Source organism: Astatotilapia calliptera, chromosome 10, assembly GCF_964374335.1.
Source record: "Astatotilapia calliptera chromosome 10, fAstCal68.1, whole genome shotgun sequence".
In the NCBI taxonomy this organism is placed as follows: Eukaryota; Metazoa; Chordata; class Actinopteri; order Cichliformes; family Cichlidae; genus Astatotilapia; species Astatotilapia calliptera.
This window is the reverse complement of record NC_137431.1, coordinates 9230614-9258111: the sequence shown is the minus strand read 5'-3', so window position 1 is coordinate 9258111 and position 27498 is coordinate 9230614. Positions and strand designations below refer to the sequence as shown.

At 40.4% G+C, this 27498-nt stretch overlaps 1 protein-coding gene across 8 annotated transcripts in view; it reads left to right on the top strand.

Annotated features, from left to right (window-relative positions):
- Positions 1-27498, top strand: part of msi2b (musashi RNA-binding protein 2b) — a 279565-nt gene that overhangs the window by 196752 nt on the left and 55315 nt on the right. For all 8 annotated transcript variants that reach the window (XM_026182715.2, XM_080307480.1, XM_026182717.2 and 5 more), the window contains exons 8-9: positions 11695-11777; positions 23764-23878. In XM_026182715.2, coding sequence (XP_026038500.1) covers positions 11695-11777; positions 23764-23878 — 198 coding nt within the window. The remainder of the gene's footprint in view (positions 1-11694; positions 11778-23763; positions 23879-27498) is intronic.

Below are 27498 nucleotides of genomic sequence, written 5' to 3'. Positions count from 1 at the left end.
TAGAAATCGTACTTTTTCATGACTGAGAGACCTGAATGATTCATCAGGAAGCTAGCTAGCTGTTTCCTGAATAGACAGAAACAGACAATGGAAGTGGCCACTGAAGCTGTTTGTATGATACGAGCTCACTTGAAGGTAGTTCCGCCTACCTTCATCATTCCTCCATTTTTATCAATTAAAGTTGTGTTTTGAAGACACACACACACACACAAAAATTGACCAGTGTCTTATTTACACTGGTCAGCTTCACAGACGTCAGGGGACTATCATCAACGACATACTTAAACTGTCAGGAGAGGTTCCAGTTCCAGCATCGGTTTTCATCCATTTCGAGAAACTGTCCAAGACGAAAGAGTTTTCGTTTGACACTGACTGATCAATGTTGTCCTAATCTGATCATAATCATGCAAATTACCCCCAGTTTATGTGTGTGAATGTTAGGTGAAGCACTAAGGTATAGAGAAAAGTTGTGTATGAATGGGTTGCTGTAAAAAAAAAAAAAAAAAAACACTTTCTGTACAAAGAAATTAACTCAACTTCTGATGATGATGCTCCATGATAATCATGTGAGCTGGTTCTGCAATAACACCTCACTGGTGAACAGTGTTGGGAAGGTTACTTTTAAAATGTATTCCGTTACAAAATACAGAATACATGCCCCAAAAAGTATTCTGTAACGTATTCCGTTACGTTACTCAATGAGAGTAACGTATTCTGAATACTTTGGATTACTTAATATATTATCGTGCTTTTTACAACAACGTGAATGTACTATTGCTGTGTGATTTATTACTATTACTGAAGGTCCGCGACTCCGAACTGTAGTAAAGGGACCTCTGACTAATACGGCGGGGTCCCTGTCGGCTCATAGCCGAAAAATAGCTTTACTTTGTTGTGTGGGTCAATTTTTCTTGCGAGAGACAGAGAGAGGCGTTGAAAGGCTGCTCCAACGGAACTTATTGTTTTCGGAGGAAAACACGAACACGGTGTACAGTCGAGTCTTAATAGCTTACTTACAACTGGGCTCGTCAGGCACTCTTCTTGGCTGCAGTGGTTATTATTATATTTACATGCTTCCAGCTCCCGTTTTTCCTCGACGGCAACTCGTACCTTTCCACTCGCCTTTTTCTCCCTCCTCGCGCTCACAGACACATAACGTGTATGGCAGTGCATTCTCCCTGCAACACGGACTACACTGCCCATGATGCTACATTCTTTAGAGCTATGCTTGTAGCATTCTGCCTGTTAGCTTAGCACAACAACGAAAAGGCGCTCTCTCACCCAGGAAACACACAGTCGCAGAGAGAGAGAGAGAGCGTCGCCCTGTAACCATGGCAACCGTAACGCTGCCGCCTGGAACAACAGAACGTAGCTGTCAAACAAAACCCAAACAGTCCTGACCCGCGACAAAATGAAACAGGAAAGTACCGCAGTGTAATCCATTTATTTCAACAAAGTAACTGTATTCTGAATACCACCTTTTTAAACGGTAACTGTAACGGAATACAGTTACTCATATTTTGTATTCTAAATACGTAACGGCGGTACATGTATTCCGTTACTCCCCAACACTGCTGGTGAAAAACCTGTATCTCTCTGGTGATTAGGCACTAACACCACAAGTTCTAAATCAGTATAGCTAGATTTTGGAAAATTTGGTTGACTTGCTGAGATGATAACCCCTGTTGTCTGACTGTATACCATAATTTTTTTTGGATTAGAGAAGTAAAATATCAAAAGAATATTCCAGGTATGTTAAAGCTGCCTGTCAATTAATGGTGCATCTGACTTTACACTGTATTAGGTGCAGTTGTAATTCTGTTCTGTCTTGACGTTGGATCTTATTTGGCCGTGGTCTTTTTAAAAATATATGTTTTGTTTTCCATGGGTTTCTTTAAAATTTTGTTGTGGTGAAATTATTCGCAGATACTTTTTACATTGTCGATTCGTTCCAATTATGGTCTCTTTGAAATAACTCGTGTGTAACCTTTTTGTTCATTTGCTTCATTAATGTTGGATGACGAGTCTGTGCTGGAGGGTGAAACTACTTGTTGCAGCTAACCCAGTTTTCATCCACGCACCCACTTTCAAGAGAACCTTTTGTTGTGAGTATTATAAATGACGAGAGAAAAAAGTTGTAAAAGAGAGATCCAGAGAGTAGTTTTTGTAAATGGACTGAGCTTTTTGGGAACCAGCCCCAGTATCTCATGACCTAATTGCGTCTGCAAAAATAGTTACGCTGTGTGTTATGCTCTCCATTACTAACATGTGTTTCTACAGTCTAGCCCACCTGTCAGAATCTAAATCTCAGGTACTGTTATTCGACATTTCTGGGTTACATGGAATGCATAACCATTTTATCACAAGCTTACAAAACTACACAGAGCTCTACTTTAGTACCATAATCACCACTGTAGAGTGCTAGGACACATGTGCAAATGATTTTTATCTCGATTCCCTATTTGGTCAATAACTATATATGAATTTGAGTATGTACTGATAAATTGCTCTTGGCCAATAGTAGAGCTAATGACAAAACGTAAAAGGATTTAAGGTACTTGGTGCCAATGAATCTACTTACTATGTACTCACATTTCTTTTTCACAAAATCTACTATGATCTCCTGCTTTGTTACATTTGTGTACCAACAATAAAACAAACAGATACACATTCTCCTGTCTTTATTAAACATGGATTCATTTTATATGTAAATTTCATCCTTTACCGCTATTCATTTGATTATCACCAAACAGATGAGCAAACCAGTGACTCTTGTTTGTGGAATTTGTTGAGAGGAGTTGACTTTAAAAAATTATATTGAAGCTATGCGTCAGTGTATGAGCAATGCACCGCAAGAGCAAGCAAAACAATATATTACCATATTAATATTTTTCAGAGGCTGGATGGTGTGAAACATGAACCATTTCATTGATAACAACTTTCACAGGATCCTAATGCTACAGATGCTTTTCTTTAGATGTGTCTAAAAAAACGGAGGGAATTCAGGAGTGTTGCTTCTTTACTTAGAAATGAGCACACTCGAAAGATCACACCGAGAGAACAACATGCAATCCTGAGAGGTGATAAGCAACAGCAAAACACCTGCAGAAATAACTGTAACCTGCTAAAATATTTGTTTATATCTCAGGTTTTCAAAGGCCCACGTGCATAGTCCTAGAGATTTCTGAGACACTGTTTGTGTGCAATTTATAAAACACTTTACTAATTTTGCAGATCTTTCAAAGCACTTTACACTACAATTCACATTGTAACTGTTTGTCTCACATTTACACTAACGCCAACATTTTAACCCCAGCTTAAAGCATGGTGGAGGAATCAGCATGGTCAGGGCCTGTACAGTATATTCAAAAACAGTGAAGTTAAGATTGCATCAATAAATTCTACAATGAATGTCAGTGTAGCAGTCCATGCCCTAAAGTTAGGAAAGACTACTTTGGATGTTAAAAGCATTAGAGTCCTGACTTTACCCATTAAACACATCACAATAATAATTTTGTGGCATGACCTTTCAGTCAAGCATCAATGATTATTAGTTTTGTAGAGACGAGTCATCCAAATTTTCTCCTCAATATTGTGTGATTCTCATAAGCAGCTGCTAAGTAGGGCCATATCTCCACGCTACCAGATTCCTTTGACCCTTTTTACAACAGCGACCTCCTCTTTAAGCCTTGTGCTGTGTCTGTTGGGACGTACTGTTCAGCAACACTGTTTCCTGAGCTTTTATTAACAGTTTTAGATTTTTCTCTTATCTTTTTCGCACTCTCAATGTACTGGTGTGCACGGCTGCAGTAGCCCAAACATGAGCACATGTGCTGCTACCAGCTGCTCATCCTACACTGTGTGCGTCAAACCAAGCCTGACGTGGCTCTGCTTCTGTTCCAGCCAGATGATTGGTTCAGTGCAGCACTATTCTTGTTCTTTTGCGTTGTCTGTGTAAACCTTGGATGGAAGGAGTTCTATCGACTTTATATTTATCGTAACTCATTTCTCTGTTGATGATCTTTTGTATTTTATCGCCCAGCCCTACTACCAAGTAGCTATTTGAGGTTGCAAGAAAACTACGAGTCTTACTAAAATCAAGAGATTACATTAATACATTGAGTGATTACTCACTTAGTTCAATAAAGATGGGTTCGCCAGCTATTCAGCCTTTCATTAACTAACGGATTACATTACCTGATTATTTCATTTGACTTAAATCACCTCACTTTTGATCCTTGCATATTTGTTCCCATGTGAAGAACAGTAATAAGAAAAAGAATGCTGCACATCTAATGTCATATAATGACAATTATGCTCTTGAAAAGCCTGAACTTGGCCCTGCAGATAATTATTTCTCACGTGTTTGCACAAAAAGACTTTGGCACATTTGTAGAAGGTTGCTGAGCCCTCTGGTGAAATCCTGCTCTAAGGCTGTGATACAAATGGACCGAAGGTCTTTGTCAAGTCCGAAGTGCAGGGTGATTTTTCTCCATCTAATGACTCAGATAAACACTTGTGAACAAGTTCAGATCTCTGGCAGCTCACCTTTGGGTAAACGTGTCACTGTTGTATCGGTTACTTCACACTGTGATTTGCCTTGTGGAGACATGTATAAGTAAACCCTTCTCTTTATTTCTGTGAAATCTTTATTCACACTCCTCTATACCTCCAGTAGTTTGCAGATTAAAGTAATTAAAATTTCACTTTACTATTTATTAGATGCATTTTTATTTATTTTTGTAGTTGTCTTTGAATACTCTTCTTCTTTTCTCCTTTTAGCTCTTTGTAGAGTGCTGCTCTTAGCCTGCTGTCTTGGTGCTGGTGAGTAAAGGGGAAGTTAGTCACCTTCTCAGCAGATAATTGCTTCCATTCAGTTATTGTTAGAGCAGCTTTGTGATCATATAGGAAGAGAGAAACTCATACTTATAGGTATATTGTTTGGCACTAATGAGGGTCTTTCTGGAGGTAGAGCGTGTTAGAAGAGATGATGAGCACTGTATTCATTTTACCGGTGCACACTTTGTGTGTTTCTGTTGAGATGGCCATTACCACCATGACCAAGCTACAAGTAAGCATTTACTAACAACACAGATTTGAGTTGATATGTGTTACAGTAACAATTAAGGATATTTGTCGGGATGTCTTTCTGTGACTAAAGTGCAAATAAAATTGATGACATAGCAGAAGTGCAGGCTATGATCCTCGTATGTAATTCAAGTGTTACAAATGTTGTGTGTGCTCATGTTTGTGTATTTGTTTGTATGGCGATGGAGTGTCTCTTTAAGTAGGACAGTAGAAATTGATGGCCAACTCAGAAAGCTGACCTACATAGAGGCACAAACAAACTAGTTCCCTCAGCATGCATGCTGAGCCCAGTTGCTCTGCAGAAAATGCAGAGGAAGCAGGCATATTGTCACTGTAAACATTTATTAAAGGCATACCCTAGATCCATCCATCCATTCGCTAGTCACTTATTCTGTTTTTTTTTTAGGTATAAATTATGCTGCCACATCCCTAGGGTGGTGTGTCTACTGTGGTATAGGATTATTTTGTTAATTTGATGAAAAGCTAGCATTTATTTCTTCATTTATTTATTTTTTCGTTCCATGACCTGTTTATCAATGTTATGAGTCCTATTTTCTATCTGCAGTTTTCAGGAGTCAAGATTAATGGAGAAATGTAATTGATCAGACCAGAATATAAAAACAATCCAAACAAGTGGTGGCGCAAAGTCATCTGAGCACCATAAAATGATAAAGGCCAAGCGTGAAGAAAACCACAATCATATTGAATAATAATAGATTGGATTTATATAGCGCTTTTCAAGGCACCCAAAGCGCTTTACAATGCCACTATTCATTCACTCTCGCATTCATACACTGGTGGAGGCAGCTACAGTTGTAGCCACAGCTGCCCTGGGGCCGACTGACAGAAGCGAGGCTGCCATTTCGCGCCATCGGCCCCTCTGGCCAACACCAGTAGGCGGTAGGGTAAAGTGTCTTGCCCAAGGACACAACGACCAGGACAGAGAGCCCAGGGATCGAACCGGCGACCTTCCGGTTACAGATACGCTTCCCAACCCCCTGAGCCACGGTCGCCCGCTCTAATTACACCAATTTATAGTCGCATTGCTTTTATCTAATTGTTTTCTGGCCTCTTGCTTTATTTCATTCTGCTGTTGAAAGCTCCTTCATGACATTTCTCAGCAATCAGTAGATGTCCTTTTAAATGTCGAACAAACTAAGAAGTTCCAGCGTTTTAAAACCTGAGAACTTTTGCTAACAATGTAAAACACCACGTGTGATAATTGTGGCTCAATTTTAAGCTAGTTCTCCCTACCACCTGATGCTCTCTCATACAGCCACCTACACGTACAGTACGGTAATCATCACCTTTACTTTTTTGCTCAGACGGAGGGCTGACACACTGCACACTGTGCAGACCGGGTCCAAAGAGAGATTTGCATTGGTGAAATCTCACAGGGGCTAGTGCATTTACACACCTACACAAAGCATTTCATTGTAATTGACATATTTTCTTTACTTTTTTTCTTATTTTTAATCAGCTGTCAAATGAAACTTCCCACCATATTAAACTTATGCAGTGCACATTAGAAACTGCACATTTTATGGCATTTTTTACATAACAAGGCTATTTATTAAGTAACTAAGTCCATTATTACTCTGTAAAAACAATCAAATAAATAATACATAGAAAAAGTAATAATAAAATGCAAAGTTAGTACTTATTTACAATGTGTATTTCTGTCTGTTGCCCAAGAAAATATTTTCTTAAAATCCTTTTTTCATCACAATGACCAGTACAAATGTGCACACAGTACTATGCAACAAAGATTAAAGCCATGAAAAAATGTACTATGATGAATTCATGTTGCAATCTCACAGCTAAACCAAAAACTTCTTATCAGTCTCATCTTCTGAGTGTTGTCTGAAACAGTGCTCGTGGCTCACTCTATGGTGCACTTCTGGGATTAATTTTACATCGAGCGTCTTCAGTTCCCCACAGACTCATAGGCATCAAAGCAGTCATATTTATTTGTTTTGGATTTTTATCAGCTAGTGTCTTGACTTGTGACTAGGGAATCCGGGTATGCCTAAGGGACCTGTAATAACTCTTGGTGTTTGTCTTTCTGTTTGTCTTTGTGTTTTTGTCTATTAACCAATAAGAAAAACATGTTTTATTTACTACAGATAGTTGTCAAATCTTGTTGCTAAAATTGAAGATGTGTTTACTATGGGTGTAAAAAGACAACACTTATAGGTGGAAATCTGCAGGGATATGATGTAAACATGGCCATCTAAGTACATAATGGATTAAATGTTGAGTCTACTTAGACTGTGAGATCCTTTTCAGCAGCAGTGCACTGATCAGTAAACATTCATAGATGTGTGCTTTTTTCCCTCTCTAATGTTTCAGGAGTTTTTAAAAGAAAAATATCTCTTCCTATTCACAATATTTTCTCAAATTTGTTCATTCTCTATTCTCTCTTCTCAGCTATATGTGCACTGTGCTGTTATAGAGTTCATGGTGTTAACTGTATTAAACAGGGGATTAATGCCCGGGGCTCTGGATCTCTGGTAATAGCAGACGGAAATACTGATCAAAGGACTCTAACTGTGCCGTGGGTGTTCGGACTGCCTCTGTCTGCTTCTCTGCATTACAAGAAGATTGGGCTTGGAGGATACACCATATAAGCAGACAGTGCTGGAGCTTTCTGTAGGTTTACTCTGGGATGGACAGGTGAAGGTCCCATCAAGTATAATTAGGGCTACTAGTTCAGTGGTAAAGTATAGATAATATGAGACAAGATAAAACATACCTTTTCTGTCCTTTAAGCTTGGTGGAGCAGTTTAGTTTTGGGTACAATTATGCGTGTTTGTGTGTGTCTACATGTGTATGCACATAGGTGCTTTTGTCTTCTCTATTTGTGCCTGTATGTTCCATTTGTGCTGCATCCCAGAAGCTATGAACAACACATCCTCCAGGCTTCTTACCCTTGTGGTGACAGGGTCAGCAGTCAGAGCTGCTTAGCAGCATGCTCCTCTCATTACATGCATCAGCAGCAATATTACAGCCCCTACTGTGAAAGCATTGGAAGTGCACGTTTATAAGCTTTAATTGTTTGCTAAGTGGTTAGACATATTGAAAGTATCTAACGTGTAAAATGATCAGCCGTAGTTAAAAGTTCAGCTGTCAGCAAGGAAGAGCCCTACACACGTCTTTGTTAAGAACCTTTATGTCTTTTGGTTCATTTGTGCTTAATATTGACCTAGAAAGGTGTAATGAGGTATATACCTTATGATACATATGTGCTATGCATTTTTATGAGTCATCGGGGACATGGGCTATGGCTGCTATACATAGCAGCTGTAAATTAATGTTACCCTTATGTCTTCTCCTTGCATGTTTATGTGCTCACAAATCTTTTACACAATGGGGTAAAGTAAAATTGTAATAGTACCTTCACTACTACTGCAAATGCTACATTTAACATTTATTTATTTTCATTTATTTAAGTTTGGTATTTCCAATTTGTAAGATTTGTGTTTATAGGTGTATTAGTTTCAGCAGTTACAAAGAAGCATTTAAAAGTCAAAGAAGTTAAAGCCAAGAGTTCTCCATGATTTTACAAGTTTTCCCAGGCTTGGTGGGGCTGGTTGGGTTAGGGTGTGTGAAAAGCATCAGAGCAACAGAAGCAGAGAAACCTGCACTGAGTGTGAAATAAAGACTGAGTATGATGAAGTTGGTAAATGGTTGTGAAAGTAGGCGCCCCGCCGGTTCTGTGGAGCGGCGAAACGAGGCCAAGCCCAGTTCTGGCTAATAAGTGTGAGGAAGTGCAGCCAAGAGGCCTCAGCCAGTGGCCGCATAACACCTATTATCAGCCTTACTATAAGACATCCACTTGTTTCCATTTACAGGGTATTGTTTAAGCTGTGGGAAGGTTCTTCGGTGTGACACGTCTCTGCTTGTGTCTGTCAGTGCTGACAGGCTTTAATAGTTTTGTAGGGGTCAGCCTCCTGCTACGTGTGGATAGTTGGAGGAAGAATGGCCAGGATATATGAGGACAATCTGGCTCTGCTGACACCCCACCGAAGGAGGATGGGAGAAAGGAATATTTCTGTTACTGCTATTTTGTGGCCTGTAATTGTCTGTAAGGTCTGTAAAATAGGATAGTAGAGCAAAGAGCTGCAATGCAATGGCAGGGGACAGAGGTTCAGAAAGTACACAGGGGACTGATAAAGGAGGTGTGTGCTGAGCCGACGAGCAAGAAAAATGTGGATGTTTGTTGTGAATTGTGATATTGTGAATGCTACGGTGTGTTCCAGCGGTAGTTTTCACTACAGCCAAATGTCTTTCCCCCCCTTTTTTCCGTTTAAACAGATCCAGTCATGGGTGGAAGGACCCTGCTGGTAGTATCTGTGGTGGTGGGCTTGGCCCTGACCCCAGTGGATATAATAGTGCAGTGGAAAATGTCCTGTCAGTTGATGGAGGAGCTGCCTGTAGCAGCAGGAAGGAGTGTGGCGACAGGGGCCATGTGTGTTAACCTCTTTCCTTGTCACTTTTTCTGTCTTTCTGCCCACCCCCTCTCTACTTTCATCTCCACCTTTTTCCCTTTTTCTTTCCATCTTTGTTCCCTTAGACTCCACTCCCTCTACCTACAGACCTCCATGACAAATTACTCCTGGCGGTTGATTTGTTGGTTGTCAAAAGTGCTCCTTGTGCCCGCCATGAAGGTGGGGTGAGCAGGAGTAGAAGGTGCTTCTCCCCCACCCCCCCTCCCTGCGTTCCTGCCCGTCGTCATCACCTGTCCCCTGCCTCCCCCACCCTCTCACATACGCTCCCGCTACAACTCAGTTTAGAGACATCTCAGTGGATATTCACATTGTGTCTCTTAAGATCTCATTAGATCTGATGTTGTCCGTATTTAATCAGCTCGCACGTTGGGTTTCCAACCCTCTTTTGACAAGACTGTTTTGATATGTTCTTGCTTGTATCAAAAGAGAAGCTTTAGGAGAATCTTTTGTTATTTACGTAGTAGGAGGAAGTGAAGGAGGAGCAGAAGAGAAAAACGTGAGTGAGAGATAAAGACTTTATGACAGAACTATAGATGTCACTGTTTGTGGTAGGCTGTCTGCTGTAGTAAGTAGCAGAAACAATTCTGCACAAAGAAATCATTATTTTACAGGATGATCTGATGAAGTAATAAGCAATAAGCAGCTTAGGATGCTAATGTACTATAATATACTTCATTTTCAGTCATGTTCCTGCAAAGATGTGAATATTAAGACACTTAAGCTACTAAATATTTGCAAATCAGCCTGCTTAGGAATGGGTGATATGGATAAAGTACAAGGTAAAATATTATGATCTACCTGAAACTAACCAAATGGGAATTGCTTTTTCCTTTGGTTTAAATACCTGACAAATAAAGGTGTTTAATCACATTGATTCAAAAATCCTGCAAATCCAATACTGCCAGAAAGTGGTGCTGCTCATCGATTTGCAGCATAGCCAGCAAAGGCCCAATACAGCAAGATATATTAAAAGGATAAACTACCTCAGTATAATAAATACAGCAATTCTTTGATGGTTGACAAATCTCTCGTTTGTATACCCCGTGGTGTCGTATGTGTTGTTAGGCGAATATGTGCAGATGTGCGGGAAACTAGGCTCCGAATAGCTTCCCCTCGAGTCCTTGACCTTGAGATTTGTCCTGTGAAGTGGATGATGACTGAGCTGATGCCTGAAGGCATGGATTTGTCTTCATGTTCGTGCGTGTAACAACTGTTGTTTCACATTTGTGTTTAGCTTTCGTCTCACATTAGGTAGACGGTTAACATATACAATAGTAGACGGATGGCGCAGTCTGCGGAGTGTGTCGGCTGGACGGCGTGTTGTTTATAGCAACGGCTGTTTAGGCTCAGTCCGTGGCGATTTTATTTCGTCAGGTTTTTGCTGTTTTAAAAAAAAACTCATCTCCCTGTCAGTCCCTCACACTGTTTTATTCACTAACTGTTTGGCTTTCGAGAAAGTAATAGAATATGTTTTCCTTTCAACCCCAGCTATACAGATGCTAGATTGCTTTGTGTATCACCATCAAAACACAGAAGAGCGCATTGCAATCCACTTGTGTTCAAAAGTCTAAAACCATGTTGTCTCTCTGTCTCTTTTTTTCTTTTTTTTAAAGAGGGGTTAAGCTTTTATCCTATAAATATGGCATGAAAATCCCACTGTCAACGACACATTCATTCTAAGGCCCGTATTAACATAAAAATGAGGGCTTGTTATACAGTGAGATTTCAATAAAAAGAACACAAAATGCATTTAATGAAATTCAGATGCTGGGCCCTAGCTCACTGAATATCATTAAATGAGCTTTGTGCTGTTTTTCCATCTTCTTTTTGTAGAAGAGGTCCTTGAGTGCCCTTAATAATGTGGCAGATTTCATCATATTCCTGATTTAAAGAGGACAATGTCTGTCTTGTTCACTTGTTCTTTTCCATGCCCAAACCAATCTCCACAGATGTGCTTGCATAGTTTCTGGATCTGGCTCATGATAATATTCCATCTTTTATTTTTTTTTATTTTACTTACTGAAGTTTTGTGAAGGTTCTCCACTAACCCGGTCTCTTCTTGTGCCCCCTCCCTCTTCTGTTTCTCTCTACATAGGATTTGGTTTCATAACATTTGACAGTGAAGACATCGTAGAGAAAGTCTGTGAAATTCATTTTCATGAAATCAATAACAAAATGGTAAGTCTGCGCATTATATTTTTTCCAATTCCAGGTGGACGTCGAAGGATTAATATTTGATTTCTTCTTTCCTTAGTATTAATAGCACAGCTGGTGTGGGTGCGTATGTGTGTGTCCATGTTCATATGCACAGGCTAGCACACACACACACACACACACACGCACACACACATATAGACACTCTGTGGGTCTCTGGGTCTCAGGGATGTGAAAGCAGTGGTGTGTACTGCCCACAAACCGTGAAATTGTGTGGCTGAGTTCTGCCTGTCAGGCTGAGGGACAGGAGAGTGGAGCCTGTCCCTCTCTTTCTGAATCCCCTAACATGCGCACACACACACACACACACACACGCATACACAGGTAGAGATGTCCAGGGATCCAACAGGGAGGCTACTGGCAGAAGCCGAGTTCATTAGTCAGGGATTAACACCTTCCACAGAGTGCCAGTGATGCTTGTTTTATTTACACCAGTAATATGGTCATCCCAGAACTCCTCAGAGTTCAGCAGCAGTTTTCTAAGTCATCGTGTAACTTATGATAATTGGCAGGAAGCGTTTTCAGTGTAGAAAGTGTGACATTAGGTCCTCCTTCACCCAGTTCCACCTTGCAGGCGTCTTAAGAAATCCTGCGCCATTTAAGCACGTTTGCGGACGGCAATTGATTGGAGGAATAGTCGTCTTACTACCGTTCAGCAGTGCTCCTTCTCTTCACTCTCTTTCACAGTTCTTCCCTGGAAATGACTGACTGACCGGGTACGTGACTGACAGGACCAGTGTAGTAGAACCGTGTTCACCAGGGACCACTCTAGGTCACACATGACCCCCAGTATATGTCCCCGCGTGTCTCGGCACTGCATCACAGTCAGCGCTCAGGACCGAAACACAAAAAGCCAGAGTGTGACAGAAATAACTGTGTGTGCATGGAAGGTAGCGTGTCACAATCAAATGCTTCAGAGCCTTTGATTTGTAGACGCAGCACCGTGTGAACACACAAAAATCACGCAACGGTATGAAGTGTAACACCTGACAGTTGTAGATTTTCTAAACCCTTCTCTTAAAATAAAAAAATTAAGTTACAAAAATAGTGGATGCAACTTTTTGTTTGTTACTAAATCTGAGCTCTGGAGAATATCCTGGCTGGCATAGTTTGAGCCCCTCTCCACCTTTTTACCTTAATTAAAAATTCTCATGATGTAAGTCAAACTCACAGCCTGTTTGTTAGAACTTGTAATTGGATAATAAATGAATCTTGAATTGTGTTTCCAATTACGAGGCTGAATTTCCTTAACTGAAAAAATTTGTTAATCTTGCATTTTAAAAAAATACACTATTATGTATCAGTATGTTATTAAATTAGTTGCACACAAATTAAGGTTTTTAAATTACGTTTAAAAGAGCACGATGGGACTGTTCAGATTTTAAAAACACAAAACAATCCAATCTTTTATAACTGTCATTACTTAGCAAATAGTTATATGAAGTTCAAAGCAGGTAAATTATTTGCTTGTAAGCTTGCATAAATTAAGAAATTACAAGGACTTTTAAAGAACGACCGCTGCACAGGTCTTATACTTAAAAACAAGGCGTTACCCAATTGTCTTGTATGTGGGAACATGCTGTGCATAGCAGTCGAAAGCAAATACCTGTCAGCGAATATTATTAGAAACATAAAATCTCCTGATACACCTCAGTCTAACAGGCTTTATGTGAGAAAATGAGCACATGGTATATACTTGGTCAGCGATGAGGTGTATGTGCAGTCGGTCCACTGTAGCTAGCCCAGCTGCTCAAAACATCTGCTCAAGTGGATTCAAACTCACAAATAGTGTTACTGTCGTGCCAACTTTCATAGCCCAGGGATTCTCTGGCATTTACATTCCATCGGCAAAAACGCTTTCTGTCCAGAGAAATGGAATCTCACATACAGGAGAATAGTTTTATTAGGATTATTCAAAGCTATACTGTTAATAAGTGCGATGTCAAAAAATAGTAACAATGTTGTCATGAAAAGCATGTGTCCTCTTTCATGCACATTCCAAATCTTTGCCTAAAGGGATGATATAGGAAAAATAAGAATAAGAATCTTCTAATTATACATATAAATAGAAAAGATTGTTATTACTACAGAGAGGAGTTTTTTGAGGAAGCGGATTAGAGAGAGATGGATGAGAAATTATAGGCTGTTTTTGTGTTGCCATTAACATCAAAGCTTTCTCTGATGCAACAGTCACTGTAAGGAAATGACTCGCTGTTACGTCACAGTTAATAACAGTTACTAATGTTGTTATTTATTTAACCGTTGCTGCTGAAGTGCTGTGTAAAGTGTAAGATTTGCGACCACGGGGGATGCATGGGGAGTTTGAGTGGTCAAAAGTGCATGTGACACACTGTTGTGCATTGACATGTTGAACCTAATAGGGCGTGCACAGAAAATGTTTCAAGTGCCACATAACTGCAAAAGCTGTATCCCTAGCCTGGTCACTCCACCTGGGAGTCCTAGAAACCCTAACAGACAAGATGAGATGGGGGTTTTTTCTCACTTGGGGTGGAAAGGACACCGTAAGGTCTGGTTTTCTAAGGCTTTTGTCACCTTTGTCACAGCCCCTGTTGGCAGTACCTACTGCACATTAAGTTCCTTTGGATACAGGAAATAAATCTTCTACAAAGTGCTGACATCTAGGAAGGATGTCAAAAGAGAAAAGAATTTGGAGTGCGTTGAGCATTTTTCTAAGACACAAAATGTTTTTTACCTTAGTTTCTCATAGGAGGAAACTGGTTATCCGGTGTCTGAAGCACCAGCACATAAAATAAAAAATGCCTCCTGTCTTCATCCTTATGAAGTACTATACAGAAATAGACCTCATCCATCCTCCCCATGAGTGTTATCTAAGATGGTTCTTGAATAATTGATGCAGACAGAAATTCCACCCCACTTGGGAGGGATGTGGATGTACAGGGCAGCCCACCTTCTCCTTGCATGTCCTCTCAGGAGCTCTGGCGGTGTACCAGGGTCAGCGTCCACTCAGATGTGAGGGACCGGACCTTTAAGTGACTTGGTCGCTCACCCTGTGTTCATGTGCCACCGAGGCCTCGCTCTCTCAGGAGCGCTTCATCTGTTCACTGTGAGTTCTGCCTCATACATAATTAAAAATAGGGTGCTGCTTAGCAAAAGTCTCATAACCTGTGACACCAGCTGCACTGACTTCTCCATTAGCCTGCTTTAGCAAATGTAGGCTGTGATAAAAGTATCGATCATCCCCTCCAGGGCCACACGTGATTGTGGAAACATGATTTAGCTACCAAGGCACCCACCCTTGTATTAAAACCAGTAAATATTTTCAGAGTAAAAAAAAAAAATCAATACGGGGGAGATTACGTGACAGTTTTCTGGTACTTTTTTTAACACTTTATCACACCTTCCCCATATATGAATGTCTATATCATATTGTGGCGAGACAGCACCTTATTAACAAGTAACGGCTGTGACTTGTGTTTTCTTAGACAGGAGTAACCCCCCCAACAAATCACATACACCACCCTGCTGTTATGCATGCACAGATAATTCATAATAATACCTATCAAGTATTGGCTCTTATGAGTGAGCAGTGTGCCATTAAAATGGAGTCACATTGGTTTCAGTGAAGTGCTTTAATGTAATGTTCTTTAATGTGTTATTTTCAATATTCAGCGAATGAGTAGCAAATGATCACAACAGGAGGGAGAAATTTTCTGTTCGCTGTCAATTTCTCACTGTGTCTTCCTGACATGACCAGCCAATTACTGCGCCGAGGAGAATAAGCTCCGACTCTCCAAGTCGCTAAGGAGAAGACTAATATAAGTAGGCGTTTATACAATAGCTCCTAACGCAGAGATACAGATGTACTCTGCACAGTGTATTGACTCAAGCATAATGTTGAAAGAGAAGTAGTAAAATGTATAATGCAGCCCATATATTTCTGTGGCTACGACGTGTGTTTCACAACAGCACCATATGGTACTTTGCTGTCATTGAAAGCACGGAAAGCATTGTTTTTCTCCAAAATCATCTTGATCTTTGATTCACAGTTTTCTCTTTTTAATGTTCTGCAGGGATAAAATAATTCAAGTTAGTACTTAAAAGATTCGACTCATTTGTAAGCCTTTATACCAGATTTACAATAATGAATGTGTAGTTGCCGCCAGCTGGATAAACTTGCCTGCTCTGGTGCATGCTGTATAATACTGTGCCAGATTTTTATGCACTTTCAATGTTTGGACCCTTATGTAGCACACAGCATAATCTCTGATTGTATTGTACGATACAGATTGAGATTCATAGGTCATATTGACACGGACCACAAAAAGAAAAAAACAGTGTCCTAAAGAATCATCTTCAGTGACGAGATGATTTGCTCATCTCAACATCATTGAGTCAGTCCGGATTTATATGAAAAAACAGAAGCAACTGAGGCCGTCTAAATCAATAGATGAACTGTGGCGAGTTCTCCAAGATTCTTGGAATAACCAACCTGCCAGGAGTCCTGAACAAATGCTGGTTAGTGTGTGGAGGAGCGTTTATGCTACTCAAAAGCAAAGGGTTGTCACAGCAAATGTTAATATTGATTTAGGGCTTTTCTGTTTGGTGCACTATTAGGTTAATTCAGTGGTGGAATGGAGCATTGTTTCAATTAGCGTTGGTAGTGGAGAAAGCATGACATACTTTAGGAATATTTGAAAATGTGATTGGAATGATTCTATGAATAAAATTACTCCCATTAAGTTAAAAACACAGCAGGAGCCAGGATTCTCCAAATCCACTTTCCGTTTTCTTAACCCTCTCAAGGCAGGCATTGCAGATTTGCAAGAGTTAAAAGCTAACAACCTGATTACCCCACATACATATTTTATGAGTTTTTTTACTCAGAAGTACCACTGCAGGTATTATTTTATGCATTAGCAACAAAAACTTAATTTGTGCCTGAGAGGGTTAAAGGGGATGAATAAGGTATCAAACCACATCATTACTTGATCGTGATCGGACCATAAATGACAATATGTAAACATTACTGTTTTTCCAGTTTCCTCTTTTAGTCAAAGAGCTGGATTTCTGGTGATTTTTATCCAGCCTGTACAGGGTCCTGGGTATTTTCCTGCATAGTGCTCTTAGTTTCATTTGGCAATCTGCAGGGATTGCTGTGTTGATTTGAGTTTGAAGCTATGAGGTTTTAAAGTGTGCATGGTACCCTTGTAGATCTTATATTGCATAAATAACCCCTGGACACACTTGGTTATTGCCAAAGACTAAACGTGTTATCAGTATTTTGAAAATGATTTTTACAGAGAGAGACTTAAGTCTTTGGGCTGTTGAAAATGTCTTGGAAAATATTTTTTTAAAGAGTGGAAATCTTTAACAGTCTTTGAACATGAAGTGCTTAATAAGGGAGTAGGACCACCCTTTGGAGTAGTTTAAGTCCCTCATGGAGGGTTGCCTTACAAGTTCTCGACTGTAAGTAATTGGATGTTTACCGCTTACTGAAGAAGGAAAGCTTTGAGGGATGAAGGAGGTTGAAATCCACTTTGCACTCTGCTCTCCAGGATGTCCCATAAAAGCTCAGTGATGTTCACATCTGCTGAGTGAAGAAGTGATGGAAGCCATTTGACTTTAACCTGATGATCATGGTCTCACTGTTGAATGTCTCTCAGTGTCTACAGAGACAATATCAGCTTGTAATATAGGAGTATGACAAGAAAGCAGTGTAAGCATCATGGGGTGCACCTGTCCTTAGAATGACCTCATATTCCTTAGCCTTTATATAACCAGACAGAGAGATAACATCAGACATAATGACTCATGTGAGATTGAAGGCCATTGAAGGCATCGTTTTGCTTTATCCAAAACTTCTTACCATTATCATACGTCTGTGTACCAACACTCAGATGCCCAATTTTCCTACTGACAATTCATACAAGTGCCTCTGTTGTAAATATATACTTTATATAATGCATTACATATAGCCTTTGTTTTGTTTGTTTTTTGTTTTTTGTGTATCTTTTGCTTGAGGTTTTAAATGAGAGAAATGCTCCAGGTAAAATCGTTGAAATGCTAGTAGTTGGACCCATATTAGAGAAAATGGTTTTAAAAATACACAGTAGCGACCTCTTCTTGAAAAAAAAATTATAAATTGAGTATCAAAGTGTCAAATTGTGTGTGTAATTGTCTCAAAAAGCAAAACTCCATTATCTGCTGCCCATCAAAAGGCCCATTAAACTCAATAAACACTCATATTACATATTTAGAAAATCTCTACTGATTCTTTTTCTTTTCTTAGGATGCATATAAACTACCCCCCCTCCCCGACTCACCATGCCTGACAGCCTGACTATGGGCAGAGCTGTGATATTCCATAACTATTCAGTTCATGTGTTTTGACTTTTTAGCTCTGAGTGGGAGCTGGAGTAAATGAATCACACTGTTTCCATTCTTCAGTCTATCAGTCTGCTGATGGAATCCATTCACTAGTGAAGCTAATAGCAGCTGTACACCTCCCCCTCCACATGCACACACACACCTAACACCCACAACATTCATCCCTGAAGGACAGTCATTGCCAGTTCATCCCGCCCACACCTTCCCGTCATACCTACAAGGTTAATATGTATGGGAGATGCATTGAAAAGGTCATAACTGGAGCGCTTTACCGATCTGTATCATAGGGTCTGCACATAAAAAAAACAAAAAACAAGGACAGTTTGCTTTATTCTCTGTCTGGGGGCTATATTACTACATATGGCAGAAGTAGTGTTTGTGATGTACTACAAGTCCATCTTTGAATAGGCTCTGATGCATATCTACGCCTCAAAAGTTCGACTTCAAGCCTAGTTATTAGTAGCTAGAGAATACTATACTGCCCAAAAGAAAACAAATCTTAATTTTACAGCAGAACAAGGATAGTTTAGAAAAAGAAATGGAAAAGAATTTACAGGGACAGAATTGGTCTGGCTAATGTACACTACATCCTTTCAATTTTTTCCTTATCATTGTTAAGCTGCACTCTCCCTGAAAAATAGAGAAATAAAGTAAATAATTATCCCAAGTAGCCCTATAGACTTTTTAACAAGCATTCTTTCCAGGGAAAGGACCCAAACAAAATATAATTTAGTACATATATCTGTTGTTATTTTACCATGCTAGACTTTCCAAACTGATGGTCTGCTGGGATGGGATCTGTCTCCTTATATTATACAGCTTTTTGGGGTTTCTGGGTTTGGATTCTTTTATGCTTCCAACGAAGTAGCTTACAGCTTGCTTGGGCAAAATTAAAGGTCTACAGTTGATGTATACTGGAACCTAACAAGCATAGTTATCCTAATTAACCTTCTTGGAAAGTGTAAATGTGGTTATACGGATATTCTCATTCCTTAAAATATTAAACTAATTATTAGTGTGAGAAGAACTAGAACTGGATAAGAAAATAGACGTAGTCAGGTAGGTGTCCCTCCTCCTGCTGAAAAGGAACACACTCTACAGTCAGGGTGGTCTAGTTAAGGACATGCAGTATTGTGCAAAATCATGAGCCAAGCCTTTCTTTATAGTTTATTCCTAGGAGCCACATTTTTAAAGTGGTCTTGTATAGTAGTTTTCCAGGCTTTCTGAAGGCCTTTTAAAGCTTTTCTTCAGATTTTTCAAAAGTTTTCAGTCTAGTCCTTGTACCTGATCATTTTCAGAGAATTTTGTTTGTTTTGTAAGCCACTTACTACCTATGAATCATTCAAGTATAACAAACACCTAATGCAAGGTATACACCAGTGCTGTATCAACACATAACAGACAACTTAGCAAATAACGTTTTAAATTGTATCTTTAGAGATATAGTTACTAGCAGTCTGTCTCAAAAACACATAATTTTTTCCCCATTTCTGTATGAAATGAAATGCCAAAAATAGCACAATTTGACAGACATAAAATAACATTGGTGCATCAACAAGATGATTCCTAAAGAGGTATTAACCAAAGACTTGCTATATCATTGCATGATGAGCAATTATATCCCTAAAAATATATACATTTTGGAGGAAACTGGACAAGTGGAGGAGAAAAAACGTGGAGGCTTAAAAAACTTCAGGTTTTGATTTACACATCTTTCATAGCAACAGAAAAGTGGTTAGCTAGCCACTTCTGCCACACATGTGACATGCTACTCTTGTTAGGATAACTCATGACATTTTACATTGTAGAATGTTAGCTTAGTTGCTACTGGAATTTTCCACTCCATGACTTGTGACAGTTATACTTCCTTCAAAGTTAGCAGCTTTTTCTCCACTCATTGCTAAGTTGCATGAATCTCAGAACATTCCGATTTTACAGCAGTGTCGCTCACAGCGTTAACATGATTTCAACCTTGGCAAAATCTGGGCAAACATGGACCTACTTGGAAATAGTAGCGAGTGACCCAAGCAAGTTCAGCCAGAAAAGACCACTGGAAGCATAACACTGGCTAGATCACATCAGAACAAGTTGCCTAATTATTGCACAGTTTATCAAAAAAAAAAAAAAGGGTTTAACTCATTCTTTATGTTATTGAAACTTCAAACACAAGCCATATGTTGTTACAAAATGTTTTAGTATCAGTGTTGTAGACTTGTAGTCAAGACCGCCTAAACTAAGACAAAGACAATACCAAGACCAGAGGGTATTGAGACAAGACAAGACCAAGACAAAGTCGAGACGAGACCGAGACAAAAAAAGTCTTTAAACTGCAGCCAGATGCTGCTTCGTTTACGGGTGTCAGGCATATTTATGTGTTTTTGCAATGCACTTGCACAGACCTCCTCACCGCTGTCTACTGTCTCACTCACTTACTGAGAGGACAGTCAGTAAGCGAGTCGTGTCTCTCACCCTCTGTTTTTCACATAATGATATTATCCTATATCCTCGCATGTGATTGGCCACAATATGGAGGAATTGGAGCATAGCTGAGCCACTGTGTGAGAGCTGTGCAGCGAAACAAAATCAAGTGAGGAGCCAGCTTTCGCTCAATGGGAGTCGACTCTTCTGATTCACTACAAAGCACTCTCTAAGCATGGCTCCTAGAGCTGATGCTTTTGCGCATGACACATTATCGAACGTTACGTTGTACGTCATGGATACTGTTGACTCCAAATCTCCAAATCTATGTCGATTTGAGACAGCAAGACCGAGACAGCGAGACCAAGACAAGACCGAGGGATCCAAGACCAAAGTCAAGACAAGACCAAGACCACGTAAAAGTGGTCTCAGGACCGGTCTTGGTCTCGAGACAACCAACTCTATAGTGTTGCCTTCACAGACGTACTTGTTACCTTCTGACTTTATCTTGGGTATGCAGTGATGTAAGTCTCAAGGCTAAGCTATCGTCTGCGGTATATCAGTGCATGAAAGGCAGAAACATTTCAGTATATGTTGAAAGCACACACGTTGAAGTAACCACACCTTGTCAACACTTTGTGACAGGAATCCACTTTACTAGTTACTTAGCGTTTATACTGTGTGTGTGTGTGTGTGTTTGTGTTTGTGTTTGTGTTTGTGTGTGTGTGTGTGTGTGTGTGTGTGTGTGTGTGTGTGTGTGTGTGTGTGTGTGTGTGTGTGTGTGTGTGTGTGTGTGTGTGTCAGATCTCGTGAGTGCCGTTTCTGAGAAATATGGTATAACTTTTCTGGCAGGGAAGGCAAGGCAGTTTAATGGTGTGTCCCTTTTCTCGACAGGGTGCAATGGTGCTCAAACACCTTCATTGATAGTGTTTAAATTGTGGATCAGGAGACTTTTCACAACACAATATTGTGCAGCCTTCAATAAATGCAAGAGTCCTTGACAAATTACACAAACTATAATTCTGAAAAATGATCCCCGTTAGAATAAGGACCTGTGTTCCCTTCATACTCTGAATGTGCCACAAGGTCTTTCCACATGGTGAAATTTGAATCTCTACTCTCTTGGCTGCTGAACCTTTGCAGTTCTTCGTTGCCGGGCTCCGAATTGTCTCTCTGTCCTTTCTCTTCCTTACTGTTTGATTTAGTCGACTATGAAAAGCTCTTGCCTCCTTTGCTCTCAACCTCCTGTGTGTCTGAAGCAGGTGAACACCCACATACTCACACCACCACAGAACCCGGCCCCTGACTGGTTTTAAATCCATGACAAGGAACCCGCACTCTGAATATCAAAAGACCCGCATCTGAGAGCATGTAGGCATGACTCACACCTGGCTCTGTCTTACTCCCAGCAGACTACCTGAGCGTCCATCTCGCTAGTTGTTGCAGGGGTTTCTAGAAGAGGCTGATCAGCTGCTGCCGCGTTTGAAAGTGTGGATAGAACTTGAATGTATTTGTCACCCGGCTATGTGAACATTGAAAATCCCAGCAGTGTGCTGGGATTTTAACACGCCCATTTGTCCCACCCGCTTCCTGCTTCCATGCCGCGGGTCATTTTCAGACGGGAAAAAGCACCTGTGCTCTCTTCAGCACTATGTCAAACCATACAAGGCACATAAGAAGGGTAGAGTAGCTGTGACAGCTACAAAGTGGCTGAGGGAACTGTGTACTTTAGTTGGTCTGCTTCAAATAAAAGAGCCACTAACAGCAACAAATCACAGCTCTGCAACACAGCAACTTCCCCCCGTGATAGAAACCTTTTTCATTAGTGTTCCCTTTTTTACATGTCTCGCTCTCTGCTAGATACAGTGTACAGAGCTTGTTACACTATGCATTCAGCACAGAAGTTTTCCTTGAGTTTGGCAACTTGAAATAGCATGTTGTGTCTACCGCTGTGCATGTATGACTGGTGTGTGAATACTAATGTGCATCACTGGCCTGTCAGAGTCGCAGGCCTATTTGTATGGATGCTAGGCTATACCTTGGTTGAGGTGTGCACAGGACTGGTGCAGTAGCCTGTCTTGTGCAGCAGGCCAGGATGACATGTGAATCGCAGCAGCCGAGAAAGCCCTGTTTAAGTGGAGGCAGTAGGGAGAAGCAGGCAAGAGCCAGGAGGCAAACAGACAAACAGATGGACAGGCTGATGCCAAGCAGGCAGTGGAGCAAATAGATTGTGCAGCATGGTGAACAGACTCAGCCTACCAAAGAACAACCAACAGACACAAGACCGTGCCACCCTTGTCAGCTGCTTGTGCTTCTCTATAATTCATAGAGATAGGATAGATATGTGGTAAATAGGACTCTCATCTTCCTCCTTCTTCTCATCTGCCCCTGTCACATCCCTCATTTGATATGTGTTATGTAGGAGGAGGAGATGTCAGTCTTGCAAGATGGGAAATGAACAAACCTGTATGTGGGAGAAGTGAAGTGAGAGGAATAAATGCAGGAAAGAGATGAGCGCTGCAGGTGGAATTGGACTGCGGGACACTGGGGACTCCAGCCCAGCAACAATACACAAATGCACAGTACACAAACAGGAAAACAAAGCCCTTACTCAGTTTCAAAACACACCCTTTTTGGCTTTAGGATTTGAAGCTGTTTTTGCAACAAAAACACCCAAAAACATTTAAGGTCAATGAAAAATGATAGCAAAGGAATAACGATTTGTCAAATGACAGGACTTGTTTGAAGATTAGTCCTTTTGTTAAAAAAAAGAAAGAGTCTGGACATACTTCCACACTGTGGGAGTCTGGAGAGCAGAACTTCTCCTACCTTTATGTTTTAGAAACTCATGGAAACTCAAGTATTTAGCCTGTATTTCCCTGAGGGTTTGGGCACATGCTCACTGGAGCAATAACCTTTGCTTTAATGCAGGAGAAGATTGTAAGTTTTCCTTAGAGACTTTGCTCTAAAATGTGAGGTGTTCAGATTTGCTCAGTCTGTTTTTTCCCCTTCTCTCTCTATGGAAAACATCTAGCACTGTGCAAGTCAAACAGAAAACCACCTTAAAGAGCTGACACAGCCCTGTCAGATCTGTCGGGCTGCGTACCAACACAGACTAATGCTTTGGTGTGTGTATGTGTGTGTTTGTTGTCTGTCTACATAGGTAGAATGTAAGAAGGCCCAGCCCAAGGAGGTGATGTTCCCACCAGGTACACGGGGGCGAGCCAGGGGTCTGCCCTACACCATGGATGCCTTCATGCTGGGGATGGGCATGCTAAGTGAGTTATACTTGTGCAGATATCTAAACAGGACTGCATGAATATTTGGGCATATTTCCATGAGATCTTTTGGTGATAAACCAAAAGACTTGTTTCTGGTGTTTTTACCTCATTTTGCCAATCCCGTGATGGTCAATCAAGAAAAAGGCAGATGCATACAATTTTTACGGCAAAACTATGTTTTGTTTTATCCAGACCAAATGCCAGACGTGCACACCATTCAGTCACCAATTTCTATCTGCTTAAAAAATCAACTTATGCAAACTTTTGTCTAGATAGCCCCATTAGGTGGGCGCTGCCCCTAATTAGGCTGCTTCAAGGTGTGCCACCAGTGGCCACTGTGGTCTATTTCTGGTTGAGTGTGGTACAGCCAGCCCCTGGGCATATAGGAGCAGACCAGCACATTAGCAGGCTAAATGAAGAGGAAAATTGGTGTAATGTCATATTAAGGATTCATCACTGTGCCCCCCTTAATGGGTAATGAAGGGGACACACATGTCAGAGAGAGATCTCATCTACAGGGACCTCAGCTGCTGGCCCACCCCTCTTCATTACCATCCAGCCTATGCCTGTGGCCCTTTTTATTTAACACTATTGCACTCTCTCCCTCCCTGCCTCCCCACTCACCCGCTATCCATCTATGTGTCTGTATGTCTGTCTGTAACCAAATGGATTTGCAATCACATTAAAGATTTATTTTTTCATTTTTTTTTTTCAGAAGCAAAAGAGACATATCACTGATTGTAAGAAACTCATTTTGCGCTGCACGTAGCCCCTCCCTCTCACAGCAGGTGCAGGTGCATTTGTGTCTCCCGCAGCTCTCAAAGCTGATATTCATATTTCGCTGTCGCTTGTTTTGCATTTTCTCAAAAACTGAACAATCACTGAGGCCCAAAGCTATTCTTACCAAAGAAGAGGGCAGTAAACTAATTATCTATGTTATCTATCTATCCATTTATCTATATACAGTTGCTTTAACTGTCATGGTTATTGCAGCCTTGACCTTTCCACGGGGGTGATTATACAGTTGTTTGTGGTAAAAGTGTTGATACGTTTGGCTGAGTGCTTCTGTCAACTCTATCTAAGTCGCTCCCAGTTCCATCTCATCTGTTAGAAGTATTTAACAAGCACAGTGAACTTTTCAGAACTTATTACAGACTAATGTGTCTGCGAAGAGGAGAGCACTCTTCCCCTCCATTGGGAGACGGCAGGCAGAAAGGCAGTGATGTGCTCATGTGAGAATATTAACAGCCAACTTGTTTGGAGACACTCTTATCTAAATGAAATTGGAACAAGGACAGCGAAACATTCCTTTATATAATTTGCATTTGGAAAAAGGGACCCTAGGCTCATTATTTAAGAAAGTGTAAGCTCCTTTTGTGCCAAATCTCATTAAAGCCATCCCTAGCTCCTTTGTTTACTGCCTCTAATCGAGGCATTTATCTTTATTGTGTTGCGCCGATGTATGTTTGCTGAAATTAATACACATTTGAGCCTGGGCGAGGTATGGATGTACCAGATGGATAATTGATTTTAAAGTGAATCAGAACTGTTGAGCCATAAAATAGGTACATTAGCATGCATATTAATAAGGCAAATAAGAGCACTAAGAGGCCGCCACAAGGCCAGACACAATGGCAGGCTTCATTTAGTGAAATAGTAGGAGAGACAGTGAGTTATCTCCTTCTTCCCCGTACTTTCTCCCCACCTACCACATTGTCTTGTCTGAAAATATTTGTGAGTTTGCACATACTAAGACTTTCATGAGATAGGAGATGAACTTAGTATGTATCTCAGGCTAGTGTCACTTTATATTTGGCTCTCTCCTTTGACACACTGTGCACACACATAACTGAAAACTCTTTGCTTAGTAAAAAAACCCCAATTTTAATGCGGTACATCAGACAAGGAAAGTGGTCTTGCTGTTTCAGAAAATGTCAAAATAAGGACGTATGAGAAGCTCGGGTATCTAAGCCAACAATTTTAGTTTGGCACTTATTCTGTTTGACAGTATCAAACACATAATATCCAATATTTTGCTGTCTGTGATAGGTTTTTCGTTGTATCGTATCACAGTTCTTTTCAGACCAAACAAACAATGAGAGGCTTTGTGAAAGCCGTCCATCTGTAACTTCCCGGTGATGACTTCTCATCAGCAGCTGATGAGCATTGTTGTTTTTTTTTTCTGGCGTAGCCTCTGTCCTACTTCATCCATACCAGGTTAAGGTTCCCCTCACCGCCTCTCAGCGTTGCATTTCTTTTTGTCTGCTAGAAAAGGGGAGAGGGTCTGAGAGAGGCATTTTCCCATTGGGTTGGGAATAAATTGAACTTTTTCATGGACAGCAAACACTGATTAGATATTTATGACCAAGGTCAACCTTTCTGATTCCAGCTGGCAAAGGCTCTGAGGCATACAGAACAGAGCATCACACACATTCTCCCTCCCTCACTCACACACACGCACACATAGCTTGCCCACACTCAGACGCATGCATGCAAAATATGTTTTGACGCCTTGCAAGCACATACACACAAGTGCATGTATACATATATATATAAAAACATATATGTATATGGTATATGGATCGTGCACACATACTTTCTAATAATGTTTTACTTAGTTGTATTTAATGTAATACCAATTATCCAGCACTCTCTAGAAAAATGCAGTTTCTAAATTACGGTCTTGACATTTGAATGGTATTGTGACTGCAGCCACTTTATCGGGGTAGTACACAGCTAACGAGAGCTGAGGACACACGTGCCTGAAAGAGGTTTCAGAGGTCAGTTACTGAGGTGTAGCTTACACACAACAAAGAAAGAGTTATCAAGGCTGATTCATTCTTAGCCTTAAGGACGTCATCGTGCTAGGTAATTTAGTCCAGACTTATGGTTGTAGATGATAATAGCTTGAGGAACACAGATAAAGACTTAGACATATACTATAATTAGGGGGTTAATTATGTTTATATTACCTTTGATGGTGCTCAAGCTCTCAGTCGTCCCCCCTCCCCACGCACTCATCTCAAATTTTCTTATGTCTGTATACCGCTTCCTAGCTGCCTGCTCCCTCGCACCCTGTTTCTCAATATGTTGCCCACAGCTGCTTCTGTCTGAAAACTGTCCAGCTAATTAACTGGTGGGTCTGTGGTAGTAATAAGAATCATGACAGCAGATGAACAATACATCTGCTACTTTTAAATTTTTCTAATGACACTGGGTCCACTTTGGGCCTCATTGCAACTCGCCATTCACCCAGGGACTTTACAGCTTTTAACCAAGTCTCTACCCCCACAGAAACCACTGACTTTGATTTATGCATGACAGTTTTAAAATATTCCATTTGTATCAAGATTATAATTCCCTAGCTAAGCTTTAGGTAATGCTTCAATTGTATAAAAATTATTCTTGATAATTCCAGTTTTGATGTATTGCAGATACATCATGCAAATGTATGATCATCAATCAGTAAATCAATATTAATACAACTTTTCAGATAAATGCTTCAGATAACAAGTAATCGAATAACAATTAAATTCAAGTTCTGTTTTAATTTTGTTGTAAAACTTTTTTAAACTAGCAAAATAAACGAATAATTTTACAAATGTGCAGCTGCCTCT